Raw genomic sequence first — 16,535 nt, forward strand, 5'->3', positions numbered from 1 at the left:
TATTTTTTTTCCTCACAAAGATACAACGTTGGATTTTGCACCCACTTCTTAAATGGTATAATTGGATAGCCTGTGAAACTAAACTGGCATGTCAGTTGTGATCTTTACATAATCTGGTCATGTATTGCTGGAATGCATCGAATTTCTTAGTGAAGTTAGAAAGGAATTCTTGGAAAAGTGAAGTTCCCTGCTGTAGGAGAAAAACACTGATGCATCACCTGCAGATAAAACAGTAGCTGCCTTTGAATTCTTCCCATGAGCTGTTCTGTGCCTGTGCTGTCTTGAGCTTTCAGTTTAATGATTTCCCATGCAAGCAAGTTTCTGTCTCTTCTTGCATATGAACAATTAATTTTCTACTTCATAGATGCGTTCCTCTTTGGATCTATTGAATAATTTCTGCATGAAGTTACCTCATCAACGTTTTTGTTTTGCTTGTTTATATTTCTACATGTTTGCATCCATCATGTAACACTTCCTGCCAGGTACACAATTGTTTTCTGTGTACAATACCACCATGAGTTTAAACTTTGCATCATAACATCTTCTTACTTTTTTGATACATTCCCTGTACTGCTCATCTCCAAATCATTTGCTGTTTCAACCTGAAGTACGCAGGGAGACTTAGAAAACAACCAGAAATTTACACTGCAATTCCCTGAGTTACACACAATACCCCAAGCAGTGTTGTAAGTTCCCTTTATATGCTTTCATGGGGTCATTCTAGTCAATCCAGAGGCTATTTTGGGCATGCCTGTGCTCTTTCATCACTAGTGGGCTTCCCTCACTGCATAGTCATGTTACCACAACCACCAAAAAGGAAGACAAAGACGTCAATTTGAAGTTAAACTACTTGGAAAAAAAATTGTATTCCTTTCTGTCAAATGCAGTATTAAGCACTGTATTCTGTTCTTACCAAGCAGTATTTTTTAATATCTTACTAATTTTTCTCATTTTTTTAATCTTTAAACAGCAAAGTGAAGCAAAACGGAATGTGTTCAGGGCTAGTGATTTGTGGGATTAATGTCAGTAGGAGAATAGCTGATCCTTTATTTCTAACTTAGAAATACATGTATTTTCTTGAAGTGTATAAATATGTATTAACTTTTACAGTTTTCTCTTCTTTGTTAGTGAAGTCTAGCTATTGAGCTGCTCACTGCTGAACATTATTTCTGCCTTAATTGTTGAGTCTTAAAATAGGTACATTAGAATGCTTATTTGTAACCAGTTACCTGGCAGTTTCCTTCCTCTGCTTTTTTCGTTCTGGGCAGCACATTTAATTAGGATAAAGTATTGGGAGGTTCTTCTAGAGCAATAAGAATTTATTGACATGTACTGGAGAAGTACTGTCTATTGATAAAACAGTTGCTAGTATACTTATTACTTTATTGATTATTTTTTATGTTATCTACCAATATAACATGAGGATCCTAGGTATGCTTGTGTGTCTAAAAGAGCTAAATACTGCATATCTGTTTTGTACTAGTAGCAAAAAAAGCTACTAGTCTGTCAGTAACCCCTTTTAAAGATGTCTTGTGCAGTAGTTTTTTAATGTCTGTAACTTTTAAATACTTTATCATCTTAGATCTATTCAATGGTACAGTTCTGAAGCAGGGAGATTTAATTTGTTTTAGATTGTGAGAAAGTGATGAATACATAATGTAGGATCTTGAATTTGTAGTATTGCGGCTTATCTTCTTAATTCTACACATGCAGGCATGAATAAGAAGTATAAACCAGTAAAAACTGTCCAATTAGGTTAAGTTTGTTTTTTTCTAAACTGAGGAGGGTGAGCAGAGACTTAACCGTATACAACTAGCTTTGAAACGCAGCTTAAATATTCTTTTTTCAGACATTATCCATTTTTTCAGGCAGATGTATCCAAGCAACATTGCATGCTTATACCCACAACACTAGTTTTTGTCTCTTGGTTTATCAGACATTTTTGGCAGCTATTTATAGGGATCTTGTGAGCTTCCATTGTTTTCTGTAAGCTGAATTGTCAGTATTAAACCTCAGTCTCATCTGTTTCAGAATAGCAAAGGAAATGGTGCCATCTTAGGGGATGAAAGCTGTGTTTCAGCACACAGCCTTTCAGAATATAATTGCCAAAGTGTGTCTCTGAATATAACGGTTGTCTGAAATTGTGCCTGAAATTCTGACAGGCTTGCTGCTGCAGATTCAAATTCACTAATTAAATGGTTACTGTCCCAGTTTTCAGCCTTGGCAGCCTGAAGGACAGTACCATTTCGATGGCATGGGTATCTGATGTACTCATTTCCACAGGTTTCAAGTCTGCATGTTGAGGAAAAACGACTGCTTTGTTTCAGTCTAATTTGCTAAACAGAAAATTGCAGCAATTGAGAATCTGACTAAGAAATAAATCTGACATCTCCACTTTGTGTTGGCAGTGTTGGTTAGAGTGTCAGTAGCAGTTTCAGACACAAATTTCTGAGAGGCAAGATCCAGCATCTCTGCCACTCTGAACTTTCCTATCCTGCTCACCTCACATGACTCTGTAGTTTTGGTATATGTGCTCAGGCTGCCTTAGTGGGTATATCATGTAAGTCTGAGAAAGGAAGAAAGCTAACTATAGGAAAGAAGATAGTAAGTTGAATGCAGTGTTTAAATTGTAACATCTAGTTATAACTAGTTTCTCTTTGTTATTAATAACCATTTCTGTAATTGTAGGCATGAGTTGCTAGAGGAAGCCAGAAGACAAGGTTTGCCTTTTGCACAGTGGGATGGGCCTACTGTGGTTGTGTGGTTGGAGGTAAGTGGTCCCTCCAAAATAAGTAAATAAAAGCCCCTCAGTGTACAGTCTTCTAAAGAATTTAAGGTTTTGGAGCCCAGAATGTTTTCCAGATCCTGCTTACTTCCTTTTCTTGTTTCAGCTGTGGGTTGGTATGCCAGCCTGGTATGTGGCGGCTTGCCGAGCAAATGTGAAAAGCGGTGCTATCATGTCAGCCTTGTCTGATACAGAAATACAACGTGAAATTGGAATTAGTAATCCTCTGCACAGACTGAAGCTGAGGCTGGCCATTCAAGAAATCATGTCACTAACAAGTCCATCTGCCCCTCCCACCTCAAGGACGGTAAGGAAAGTCATCCAGCATTAAACATCTTTTAGAACTATTAGAATTTCCAGAAATTCTACCACAAACATGTAACTGAAAGGATTTGAGCTTCAAATAAGAATTTCTGGAAACATTAAATTGTAGGGAAACACATTATTTAAATAGAGAGTATTTTTTCCTTTCATGGAAATTAAATGAAGGAGTAACTACATTCGCTTTCTTGAGGGAAAGAGAAGTTTGTATCAGTGTGAGCATATAATCCAAAATATTTAGAATACATGTTATTTGCCTCATCGTTTGACCTCAGAAGAATTTACAATACAGATGAATTACACATGTCCGTACAGAAATTTGTAAAATAGTTGGAGGCTCTTTTAATCCATGTGTGAGACCATTAACACAAACTAGGAGTCCACCTGTCTTTCTGTACTATAGTAAATTTAGACATTTCAAGTTAGCATGAATTCCCTCTCATGGGTGAGTCTGCCCTGCAACCTAAAGTTATTTCTGAGATTCCTGGGATTATGGACTAGACTACAAATGCATTTTTCGGATTAGAGCAGTCAAGGGTTTGTCTGTTAATTACACCAGTGTAGGCTATTTATCACATTCAGTTTTGTTAGTATCTTTGAAGAAAAGTGATCCATCCTAATAGGCTTTTATTCCATGCTGTTACTTTAAATAGATATACCTATACTTAAGACTTTAGAAACCATTGCTTTTGCCTGTGCCTGCTCCTTACATGTACCGATTGCTTATATGTTCTGCAACCTTTCCTCTTTGTTACTGCTTTCCTTTCACTGGATGGGATTGCTTCCCTGTGGGGTCATATTAGACCACGGGAAATGTCTGGGTAACACATGAAGAAATGGAAAATCTTACAGCCACACAACAAACGGTTAGTTTACAGTGTTGCCACTTCTGTTCCTTAGAGTGCTTTCCCCACTTTTTAAACATTTGAATCAAGTGCCTTTTGGTCTTTTTTTTCTTCATTTTTTCTTCCTCTCCAAATTAATGCATTAAAATTCTGGATCATTGCTTCTTCTAATTATTAACCTTGTAACCTGCATATCGATAGTTTGTTGGGGTTTTTTTTCTTTTTCTCAGAAGGGGGGAGGAAAACAACACTGATTGTAAAAAAAAAAACCCTTTCTAATCTGTAAAATGGAGCTCTGATTTGATTAACTATTAGACAAATTGGATTATTTGCGCAGAAATTTAGTCTCTCCAGAAAACTTAATCAGTAGATGGGTTTTGCAACCTCTCATATGAAAATGAGCACCTTGTGTTTGTTTTTACAATGCATGATGCTTGCTTTATCTAGATTTTTTTCATATGCAGTAGACATAGAGTCTTGCAGTGCATCTTTAACTTTGATCACCTTACTAAACTTAAATACTAATACATATGTGTTCTTTTGCTTTTCTAACCACGTAACAGGAAGATGAGGAGGGAAGCTGGGCTCAGGTTGGAAACTTTATGTAATATTATAGTATATATGTAAACTGTCACGATAATTAAAGCATGCAAGAATCTTTTTTTCCTTTATAGCAGTTTCTTCTAGTGACTCTTGGTGTAGATTGGGAGAGGGGGAAACTACAGGCTTATCTCTGTATAATACATACTTGGAAGACAGATTTTTATATTTAGGTGATTTAAATATTTTAATGTTTTCTAGAGCTTCTAAGATTTGGTGGTTCATCATTGAAAATTTGTAAAATACTTTGTTACATAGTACATCACAAAAAAAAGCTATGCATAAGGATTTTTAATAAGTCTGTTAGGAGAAGACTATTCAGAAGTCTTTGCTATCATTAGCTTACTGAAATACTTGTCCTCTGACCTTAGGAATCACCAAAATGAACTTAAATCTTTCTTAATAAGAATTGCTGTATTCTATGTATTGAACATACTAGATAAAATTTTAAAATAATTTCATGACATAAAGCGTGGACTGTTTTGATGGGGGACGGCCTTCTGGGAAGCCAAAAGTCTGACAAGAATATCTGCTGTGTGCAGAAAGTCCCGGTTCAACCTGGCCACTGCCACAGATGTGTGCTACAAGACATACTGAGTCTAGATAGTTAAGTAGATTTCTGTGCACTAATTCTGTAATCCTCCTTGATTAATTGTTTTCCCTTAAAGTAGTGACAAATCCTAATAGTATTTTCAGGCATTGAGATCGTAGAGTATTTTATACAGGGATGTAAACAAAAGTCAGGATTTGCTTGTGACCCGTATCTTTGGACAGTAGAGTCCCTTCTTGCTTGGCTGCCTTCCAGCTTAAACCTGTTTAAGTCCCATTAACTATGTATAAGATACTCATTTGGAGATTGTCAATGGTAACAATCATAGCTTACCTCCCTCTTGAGTAACATGCTCTTTCAGTCAGCTACCTACTGGTGACTTGAAGAAATGCATTTTCTGTGTGGCCTTGCTCTTTTCTAGAAGATGCTTCCTCTAGAGGAGAAATAACTTTTGACTTTTAATTGCACAGTAAAAATGAATTATTACCCTTGACTTCTGAAAAAAGAGCTGCTGTTTTTTGTTGCTCAAGAGGTGATTAGATGCATAGTTACAAACTCTCTTCTTTTTAGAAGTTTTCTACAAAAAATGTCTTATGATTTATAGGTCATAACTGCAGTGAAGAAAGAGGGATTCTTGGGGTTTTTGTTTTGTTTTTAGGATAAGGACTAGCACTTAAATTGCTTGTTCTTCAGTAGTGGGTTCTTGACATTTTTTGCTTATTTGATTGGGATCAGTTTCTGAAAACTTTTAAGTGTATTAAAATAACCCCTGCAGTTATTTCTTTGATGTCATGTATTTATATGGTCATGTGAAAAATAAGAGTTCCCCCTCCCCCCGTTTTCAAGAGATACAGTGTTTTTAGCATCTTGACAAAATGAAATTCTATGGCTCTTACTATCTAAGCAGACTAGTCTTTTTTTATTACTGCTTTTTGCATATTTTTTTTTCATACTTTTCAACATGAAATAAGGCAGTTTTACTTGCTAATCTGAATATCTAAACTTGCATTCCTTCAAGAGGTTGACTTCTTCAGAAAACACAAGTAGTATTCAATATTTTTATTGGCTTATCTTTACAGGTTAAGAATTTAAGTAAGCATTGGTTTACTCTTTTCTTTAAAATGTTATCTAAAAAAGATTTTCTGTTATTTCTCATTTTAATAAGTTTATTCCTTAATCTTTTAAAAACAGACGTTAGCATATGGTGATATGAACCATGAGTGGATTGGCAATGAATGGCTCCCTAGTCTGGGGCTCCCTCAGTATCGCAGCTATTTCATGGAATGTCTTGTTGATGCTCGTATGCTGGATCATTTAACTAAAAAAGATCTGCGTGGGCAACTTAAAATGGTGGACAGCTTTCATAGGTAAATGGATTTAAGTTGGAGACCTAACTTACAGTAAATGTTTCTGTTATGTCTAAATGTTGGGTTTTTGGGGTTTTTTCCCTGAATTTTTTTTTCTTTTCTAAACAGAAACAGTTTTCAGTGTGGAATTATGTGCCTACGAAGACTTAATTATGATCGAAAAGAACTTGAAAGAAAGAGAGAAGAAAGCCAGAGTGAAATTAAGGGTCAGTGCATTGTCTTAACCTCAGTCTGATTCTCATGTTTTCACTGATCTGCATCAAATTTATATTCAAAAAAAAGGGCATTATTTATTTAAAAAATATCAGGAGATGTGTCTGGATGCAGACCCCAAGCAGCAAATCATGAAACACATCATTAAATCATTCACTTGTGTGGAGACATGATACAAATGCAGACATTTTTGAAACTCTTACTGCTCTGAAGTTTGAAACAAAACTAAATGTTTTAGGAGGATGAGGGTTTTGAAAAAGTGAGGCTTTTTCTCCTTTTTTTTTTTTCCCTTTTCCAGCATAACAACTTTGCATCTATTTGATTTTATTGTTGCTTGCAGCTGATAATTTTTATTAACCAGCACTTTGTGAAAAAATATCCAGGTGACTTAGGTGTTTATATCTTCCAGATTCATGGGGATTATTGAACAAGGAAGAAGCAGGGTGGGAATTCACAGTAGTTTCCAAGACTTCCCACAGAAATTTTGTCCGCTGTCCAATATCATAAGTATTTTCTGACATCTTAGACTAAAATTTTAGGGTTATCTTGTACACAATTTGCTTAGAAGGCTCTGTGCTTGCTCTTCCCCTTTCCTTTTAAAGTGTTGATAACCTTTGGTGGTTATTCTACTAATTGTATCTGAGAATGCTCCCAGGAATTGCAGCTGACTGGCATGAAACAAGTCTGTGTTGTGGCTGCTAGGCTTTTTTTAGCCTCCTAAATGTTATGGCTGCATCTATTGCCTGTAGGGAATTGTTCCTTGGAACATAAAACATAAATTTGTCCTGGGAATTGTTTGGCAATAATGCCAGAAACATTCTGTGGATCATTGTAACAGTTGGATTGGTATAGACGTTCCTGAGTAGTGTAAAAAAACCTACTTATAAGAACACAGTTTTTTGTTTTGACATTTGGGCTGAACCTGTAAATGCTGCTTTATAATGTTTCTCCTTGAAAAATTTTGAAGATGAGAATATATTGATTGTTGAACTGTTACAGTATGAAATGCCTTCCAGCAAACTTCTAATATGTTTATTTTCCACTTCATGATTGTGGAAAAGTGTAGTAGTATGCATACAAAAGCTGAAGGCAATTCTACATTACTAAATCAAGCACTCTCAGAATTTAAAGGTAGATAGGATTATGAAACTAACAAATAATAAAGCTATAAGCAATAATGAATAAAGCTTTCTGTTCAGATTTGGTAGGAAGTACATGAGAAATTGTTATTTTTCTTTTGAGTAGTAAATTTTTTTTTCCCAAAAATATTTAATCTGTCTTGCTTGAGGTCCGAGCCCCTAAGTGGCTGGGTAAAATAGAAGTTCCTGTCTTCCACATCTATATGAATGCTGTGCCCAGCTGAACTTGTCTTATAACTGTGACTGTAGCCTTTCTCTCAGAAGAGAGAGGATGTTGAACGAGGACTATTCCTTCTGGGTACAAGGAAGACTATGGAAAGGATATAACACTGAGTGGTGGAGTCTAAACATCAAGCTTTGTTGCCGATTCAGAGCATTTCATGCACACCAAAAAGGCAGGGGCAGATTAGATCACAACCTAAATGTTAAATAGCAAAATTCCTTGAGGGGTACTACTTAATGGCATTTATGATTAATTTTGTATACATGAAAATCAATCCCAGCATGAGCATACAGATCAAGAAAGGACTGTGGGTTTTTTGTTAGAAAATTTATATTGTTATAAATTGGGCAACCTTTTTTTCTTCCATAGATGTCCTTGTCTGGAGCAATGAAAGAATGATCCATTGGGTTGTGTCTATTGGTCTTAAAGAATATGCAAATAACCTTATAGAGAGCGGAGTTCATGGTGCACTTGTGGCCTTAGATGAATCATTTGATTACAATGCGTTAGCTCTCTTATTACAGATACCCACTCAAAACACACAGGTAAGCAAGAAGTAATCTTTTTATGGCCAATAGGATTTTTATCCCTTCTAGGAAGGCTAAAAATGGAACTGACTTGGTTGTTTTGCATGTCTTTCTATTTGCAGTTCTAGAAACTTTAGAAATGGAAAGTTGTCCATTATCGTATAAGAGAAAAACAGAACTGTGCTTTTCTTGCTGTTAATTGTTAATAACAAATCTGGTTGATCAATTTGCTCGAGCAAAAAATATTGCTTGAATTTTTTCCCTGTAGCCCATCTTTACAACATTTGTGTAAAACTCATTTTTGTTGTTTGCTAGTTTTTCTTCTGAAACAATTAAGTTTGAGCCAGAAATCATGAACTTTCATGTCCCAGCTCAGGGAAGGGAGAGCTGTTAAGTCTTCCTTAAATTTTTAATGTTATAAATTAAGTTGTAACTTTTCAAGTACTAAATATTAATCTGATAAGAAGGTATTAAACAAATTTGGGTTATATTAAGTTTTAAAAATTACCATAGATTACTAATCATTAATCTTTTGGAATTAATTTCCATTTCTTTCATGCTATAAACTTTAGGCTCGTGCTGTTCTGGAGAGGGAATTTAATAACCTTCTTTCTATGGGCACTGACAGAAGACTTGATGAAGTAAGTTACTTGAGCTGTTGACCCGTTTTATGGTCCTGAGAACTTTGTCAGAACTGTTAAGTGAAAAAAAATTTAGCTTGAGCCCCTTTAAGCTGTTGACAGAATAGTGGCAGAAATTCTTTGTTTTCAAGAGTTTCTGAAAATGGCAGTGTTTGTATATTTAGGTAAGATGACTTAGAATGTGGAAGTATTGAGATGATTTGCAAGCTTGTTTTTGTAGCTTGCATGGTCAATATCTAATAACAGTACTTTGGGCTGAATCTTCTTTTTTTCATCTAAAATGTGGGAAAATTTGGTGACTGGTGTTGCAGAAGAACAAGCTATTATAGAGAAAGGCACTGCATAGCCCATTTCAAACCTTTGTCTTAATGAGCAGTATTTCAAATAGTTTTGAGTGTTTTTCAAGACAGTTTGTGTTCTTAATGTCTGTTAATACTGGAATAGATGACCACCAGGTGTGTTTACACATCAAAGTAATTTCTATTAGGCAGTCTGTGATCTTACAGCGTATAAACTTCATCGAGATGTAATGTGTATAAGACTCTAACAAACTAGGTGTGAGACTTGTTTTGTAGACCCTGTGAACCCAGAGCATAAAGAGTGTGTTACATCTTTAAACCTTTATGTTCCTCTATGCTGTAATTCTGTGAACAGTTTCAAGCTGATGTTACTTCCCCAAGAGACTCCTGACTCTGTGCCACCTCTTTGGTGCTAATGGGAATTTGTGGTAGCATACGTAGGTGAAAGTGGTTCAGATTAAGCCTAAAGTGGCAAAACCATAATGTGGTTAACCAGGTCAGGGAACCAGTCCACGATCTCTCAGACATTTGTGCTAGTATGAGGAAGAGGACAGGGGAAGGATGAAAGTGCTTTTGAATCAGTAAGGTCAGACATACACCGTTATGTTGAGGAAGGAGGCTGCTGTGACAGACTTTGGTTGGGTTTGTGTTCCTCTCTTACCTAATAGACGTGTTGCAGCCTTTTTGTGGCACCTCCTGGCAGCTGTTCTCAGTATGAACTTCTACTAAGGTTTTAATAACATCATCAGAAAGCAGCTTGATAGATTTCTAAGGTATTTTTCCTCAGTGATTTCAAACTGCAAGAGAAGGAGCTCTGAGGGAACAAATATTTGCTCTCTTCTAGCAGCACAGGGTAGTTGCATCATGATCTCTTCAAATAATATGGATACTTGTCTCCTAATTCTAAAAGAGGATAAATTTTAGGTAAAATGACATTTAAAGTGTTGAACTCTTTCTAAAGGTGAAGTTGGCAAATTAAGGTGCCCAGTGGATATATCTGCATTGATACAATACCTTCACTGCGAAAACCCCATATTTGGAAGTGTGATTTATACTGTTGTACTTAGTAAGTGCAATATATTTCTGAAGTGGAATATTACTTCAAAGATGCAGATGTGTTAATGGAGGGAAAATGCGCTTGGATAATTACAAGTTTATTTTACCCAAGCGCTTAAGCAAAATACGGCATGGCAATATAGTATTTGCTACACTTTTTTTTTTCCCTTCACTATCACTTCCTGTAATTTGTAGCATGAGAAAGCACAACAGTTGTATCATCATTCTTCAATTGAAGGTTCAAAGCAATTGTTCAGATTAGGCTTCTCTGTGTCAGTGTTCCCAAAGCAGCTTTTATGATCTGCTCCACTCCTCATATCCCCTAATGAGTGATGTGACACTTAAGAATTGCTGCAAACCATGAAGTACAAACGTTCAAAGTACAAAACATTTTCTTAAATGTGCCGAGCACATGAATTTCCATAGTTACGGAGCTGAAGAGCCTACGCTCTAGCAAATGGATACAGATTGTTGCAAATGAAGACCTCTGCTGCTGTTGCACCTCAACTGTTCTGAAAATCAGCTCATTCAGTGGTGATACATTTACTTAAGATTGTCAGTAATCCTTTTAATGTCAGTAACAATTCTACATTTTTTGAATTGCTAATGATATTTATCAATATAACAGGATGATGATAAGAGCTTTAGGAGAGCACCTTCATGGAGAAAGAAGTTTAGACCAAAGGACATAAGAGGTTTAGCTGCTGGATCAGCAGAGACTCTTCCTGCAAATTTCAGAGTTACAACCTCAATGTCTTCACCCTCTATGCAGCCAAAGAAGATGCAGATTGATGGTATTGATTTTGTATTATTTTAAGCATGATGGACTCTTCTTTGCTTGAGATTACAGGGGAATTAAGTTCAAATTACCTTTTTGCTGCATAAAAGCATTTGTCTTGTGCATGGTTGTATATATAACACTGTGTTTAACCATAGGGTGCTTTATAATTTCAGGAAGCTGTAATAGATGTGGAGTTTCTTCTTACTTCATTGGGATAACAAAATGAGAATTATAGTTAGAAATAAATTTATGTTAAACTAGAAAAATAAAATTACATTTTGGAAGCCTTTTAATCACGATGCATAATTTCTAATTAGCAGCAGTTAGACCAGTGTAAGTCCCACTTCTGAAATGCATTAAAACGCATTCAAAAATGATGCGAGTAGACTCCCTCTGATAATTTTGAAATTATTAAAATCTGAGTAAAAGTTGCATTAACCGCTCTGTAGTGGTCACTTTAGTATTCATCATACTTGAAATCATTACTTCATTGCTGTGTACTTAACAATCTATATGTATATGTGTGCATGTACGTACACACAGAGATATGTATTAAAAAAAAAAAAAAAAAAAAAACAACCAAACCCCAAAAACCCCACTTGGAAGTTGATCGCCTATCACATGAGGTACCCTGTCCTTTTAAAAACAGTATCTTGAGTACCACAGAATAAACTTGACTTGTGTTTTGTAAAACTAACTCAAGTAAAAAATGGATGGAGAATGTATTTAATTGGAACAGACAGGATGAGAACTTCAGCATAATAATGTCAGAGCTGTCTCAGATTCTGGAAATTATATTTTTGAGTAAAGCTCAAAGAAGCAACCGTTGCATCTGATGTTACTTTCTAAAATGTGAGCAGTTTTAAATTTTAAATATTGTCATTAACACAAAATATTTTCCAGAATTCCTGTGGAAAATTCTGTAAATTAGAATAAGTGAAGTCTTTACCATGTAAAACCCCATTCTTTTTACAGTATCAAACAATAGAAAAATACATAAACTAGAAAATGAACTACTTTTTACCGTTGCCAGTTTCTGTGTGCCAGTTGGCATGCAGATCTTTTTAGAATTCGTTTTGTTAGCCTCGGAATGTAGAAGTGGATAATATATAAACTGTAAAACAAATTCTGCTTTTCTAATGTGTAACCTTAGAGTTGGGTGAGTACAGTAGCTGTAATCACATTGCTGTGACGTTTTTTTTGAAAACTAACATGCATGCTGTGTTCTGCATGTCTTCCCATGCTTCTTGAAATAGGCAGTGTATCAGGAACACAAAGATTGGATTCTGCTACAGTAAGGACCTACTCCTGTTAAAGCCTTCTCCTGGTGAGTAAAGTTGATAGGTATCATAGTAAAGCAGCTATTTATGAAATAAAACATCAGGTATTTTAATACAGTGAGTTTACACACTTACAAAACTGCTTCACATTTTCAGTGTAGTTTGTTACATTGAAAATCCAGAGATTGTTTCCTAGAATGAAGACTATAAGTGTTTAAATATTTATTTTTCGTAAAGATTGTATTCTTTTTAGGGCTTTCTATAAACAGCCTCAAAAAGTACCAGTGCTAAATAGCTATGTAGAAAGTGTTGAAATCAAAGGTTGGATGAAACAGCTAGTGAAAGTGGGGAGGAGGGAAGGGAACTAAATTAGGCATGTAAAGGAAAGAAAATAATTTAATGTGTGACACTGCAGTTCAGGTTAGTGATCTTTCAGAGTCTTTGCTTGGTCAAAGTTATCCCACTACAATATACTTCAATCTTGAATTGTTACAGGGGTAATTGCACAGTTTTCCAGTGCTTGACTACTTCATGCCACTGTGATTGCTTAGGCTGTCTGGTTGGATTTAGCTACCTGAAGCCTGAATTTGGGTAGCTGTGAGGAGTGCTGACAATAAAAGGCAGCTTGATAACACAAGGGTGTTTAACAAAAAAGACATGTATTCTGGCTTATGAAAGATTTGTAGTCCTGTTTTACTTCGGGATTTGGAATGATTTTTCTTCAGCAGCCTCTGCTGTATTTTCTCATTGAACAATATTTCTCTTGTTTTGTAAGCAAGTCTGGAAACTAGAATTTTTACTGTATAGGATTTAAAAAAAAAAAAAAAAAGAATCGGAGAGTCTTTCTCTCACTGGCTGGTATCTTCCATGGGCTATACATTACCTGTCTCTTCTGCCTACAGTTTCTTTCCTTTGCCCTCACCAGTAACATCCCTACCAACTCATGTATTGGCTGCCTTTTCTTCAAATGCTGAACTTTTTGCATATACAGGTTTAGTTACAAAGAGTTCTTATGTATGAAATGTTGAGAAGGGAAATTCTTGCACATAGCAACTCAGATCATGTGGATCTGTCAGTTCACAATCTCAGGGGCTATCTTAATTTTTTTTTTAAGTCTTTCCCTCCCCCAAATTCTCCACACTGTTTCAGGATTTTCTGTAGTCAGATGACCTAGCATAAAAATCTAGGAATTGGAAGTATTTGACCTCATGTGCTTTACTTTGTATTGCAACTGAAGATTACAGAAGGCAATAAAACCGTGTATGTCATAGCAAGACAGTAATTCAATGCATGACTGCTACACTACTCAGCTGTTTGTGAGAAACTTGGAATGAAATGTTTTTAAAAAATCTAATGGAATTATTTTGTTTTTTCTTTTTGTGTGTTTTTTGTTTTGTTGTTGTTTTTACAGTTTACCCACACTATTTCTACAGGTGATATGCAGCATTTTCAACATTTGGAACCCTTAACCTGTTAATACTTGTTAAATGGACACTTTGAGATATTTTATTACAGAGTTTTTAATTAGCAAATAAATTCATGAGTACTATAGAGAAAATATTTTAGAATCTAAATGTTTCTTATATTTATGTGACTTCTCATTTATATAGTTACTTACTTTTTCTGTTTCTATTCAGTCTACAAATCAAATCATTGCTGATTTTTTTATTCTAATTTTAGTCTTTCCAACTGAATGTACTGTAATGCTTGTATGTATATGTCCCTATAAGTAATATAGGGTTTTTGTAAATTATGCAGTTACTGTAATTATCATTGTTTTTTAATAATGAAGCTGAAGGTGAAAAGGATTTTAATACCTTTGTAAAAGTATCATTACACCAAGCAGTATATATTTTGTCTTTTGAAATGCTAGCTTAGATCTGAAAACAAGTCCAGCTTTTTTTCAGGTAAGCATATATTGTTGTAGAAGGTGTGGTACATGATTGTTCTTCTTTTCAGAACTGTACCTTTCCACAAAGAGGATTTGTCAAGTAGTGGGAATTTGTTTTTATTTAAAATATAATTTGTTTTAAAAGCTGGGAGGAACTATAACACTACGGAACACCTTTTAGAAGTGATTGACTCAGTCATAACACTCTGCTGTATTTGTATAGCATATCTTCACAGTGACTGAAAACAAGCCATAAACCAAGAACTGTGGTGTGTGTTTTGTTTTGTTTTGTTTTGTTTTTTTTTTTCCTTCCTTAACTGAGGAAGATAGACTTTATAATAATTCCTGGTCATAATCCACAGGCAACAGAGAGTTTTTGTCCTAAAACTTTTTGATTGAAAACACTTGTGGAAAGATGCTGGTGAAACTAGTTTTAATGGACCAATCATGAAGCACTGCAGCCTCACGTCAAATGAGTAGTGAAAGATGAAGGTACAATGGGCTGAAAAATAAAGCAGTGCAACTTCTAATAAAGGCCTTACTTTTCTTATGTAAGTCATCTTTTGTGTTTTGTAAACTTGTTCTAAAGAGTTGTCTGGACTTTAATTTTGATGGTTGTAGCCATTTTGGACTGTATGAGTAGAAAATGTATCCAACACTTGTAAATGGCATATTAAAAAGCCAGCAAGAATCTGTTCAGATGGTGCATTATTTATTATGCAACAATATATATAGCATGTCTTTTTTCTTATTTTGTTTTCCACTTTTAACTTGCTTGTAAAACTGAAATTCAGTGTTAACTGTTCTGTTTTTCTATTAATCTTGTGTATTTTCAGATTATGTAACAATATGTACAGTCTACTTTTGAACTATTTTTATCACAGTATTATTTATTGCTTTCTTTCAATAAAGTACTGATGCATTTTCCACTGCCAATAAAACACTATTGAAAAGCTAAGATCTAATTGTATGCAGGCAGATATTTTTGCGGTGAGTGGATATTGTCAATAAAGCATTTTAATGATTGTTTGCTGCCCTGTAGATCTTGTTTCAAATGTTGACTTTTCTCCAGTAGAAAAATGTTCCGTTAGATGTGATGTTTTCTTTGGAATTGTTCAAGTTCACATGCATCAGTTTTGAAAACCAGTTTTCTGAAGAAAACTGCTTTATTGCCTACTTCTACATGTAGCTAGAGCTATGATTTACTTTCAGAAATAATAACAAAAACTATCACACAACTTCAGTGTATGCTGGTTCACGTGATGAAGATTGAAGTGCTGTTCTGTGTAGCAGCAACAGTTGCTTTGTTAATAAAATGAGATTATGACCATAGTGATGTTTGGGGAAAGCCATAGGAGTCGAGGGAACCAATACAAAATTGGGTCACAATAGGGCTGTTTATGTCAATTTTAATATATTTGTAAATCATTCCTTCTGTAGCAAAGAAGACAGAAGGATAAAGTTACAGAATAATTGAAGCAGTAGTGAAGCATATTTCATCATGTCCTCTAGAACAACAGCAGGATATGGAATGCATGGAATGGAGAAATATTGTGATTGATGCTTTAAACATTGTTCAGTAGTGCATCTCTGTTTGTCTAGTTTGTCTATATGAGTTGCTATCTGATCATTTGCAGTCGCTTTTATATTTTCAGAGAATCTATCTTTCTAAAAAAAGCTAAAATGAAACTGCAGAAGGAGATCCTGAATCACTGTTCAGCTAAACTTCACTGTTTAGAAAAAAGTTGCATAGACGTTTCTGGTCACTGATGTGATAGTAGGTGTTCAAAGTCATGTATTGTTGCTTCTCAGAAGTGAAAACAACGCGGAATAGACTTGTAAAATGTGAAAAGAAAATATGTTTATTATTTTAAGGCTGTAAAACCTTAACTGTTATGGAACAATGGAACTGACATGAGAGCTAGAATAAATGAGTGAAATAGAAAAAGCTTTCACGAACTGGGAAAACTGTGTGGTGGCTTCCTTCTGAATTATACAGCAAAGCTATCTTGGAGAA

At 35.1% G+C, this 16,535-nt stretch overlaps 1 protein-coding gene across 7 annotated transcripts in view; it reads left to right on the forward strand.

Annotated features, from left to right (window-relative positions):
• PPFIA1 (PTPRF interacting protein alpha 1) overlaps window positions 1–16,486 on the forward strand; it is a 60,474-nt gene extending 43,988 nt beyond the window's left edge. For 4 of the 7 annotated variants that reach the window (XM_033006856.2, XM_033006859.2, XM_033006857.2 and 1 more), the window contains 11 exons: window positions 2,689–2,770; window positions 2,892–3,092; window positions 3,910–3,972; window positions 4,515–4,541; window positions 6,293–6,468; window positions 6,577–6,674; window positions 8,413–8,588; window positions 9,143–9,211; window positions 11,195–11,360; window positions 12,604–12,674; window positions 14,039–16,486. In XM_033006856.2, coding sequence (XP_032862747.1) covers window positions 2,689–2,770; window positions 2,892–3,092; window positions 3,910–3,972; window positions 4,515–4,541; window positions 6,293–6,468; window positions 6,577–6,674; window positions 8,413–8,588; window positions 9,143–9,211; window positions 11,195–11,360; window positions 12,604–12,662 — 1,117 coding nt within the window. In that variant the 3' untranslated portion in view covers window positions 12,663–12,674; window positions 14,039–16,486. The remainder of the gene's footprint in view (window positions 1–2,688; window positions 2,771–2,891; window positions 3,093–3,909; window positions 3,973–4,514; window positions 4,542–6,292; window positions 6,469–6,576; window positions 6,675–8,412; window positions 8,589–9,142; window positions 9,212–11,194; window positions 11,361–12,603; window positions 12,675–14,038) is intronic. The other 3 variants (XM_033006861.2, XM_009968064.3, XM_033006858.2) reach the window with 2 other exon arrangements.
• Window positions 16,487–16,535: the final 49 nt, after the last annotated feature.

This window comes from Tyto alba, unplaced genomic scaffold (assembly GCF_018691265.1).
Source record: "Tyto alba isolate M040663 unplaced genomic scaffold, T.alba_DEE_v4.0 Super-Scaffold_8, whole genome shotgun sequence".
NCBI classification, from domain to species: Eukaryota; Metazoa; Chordata; class Aves; order Strigiformes; family Tytonidae; genus Tyto; species Tyto alba.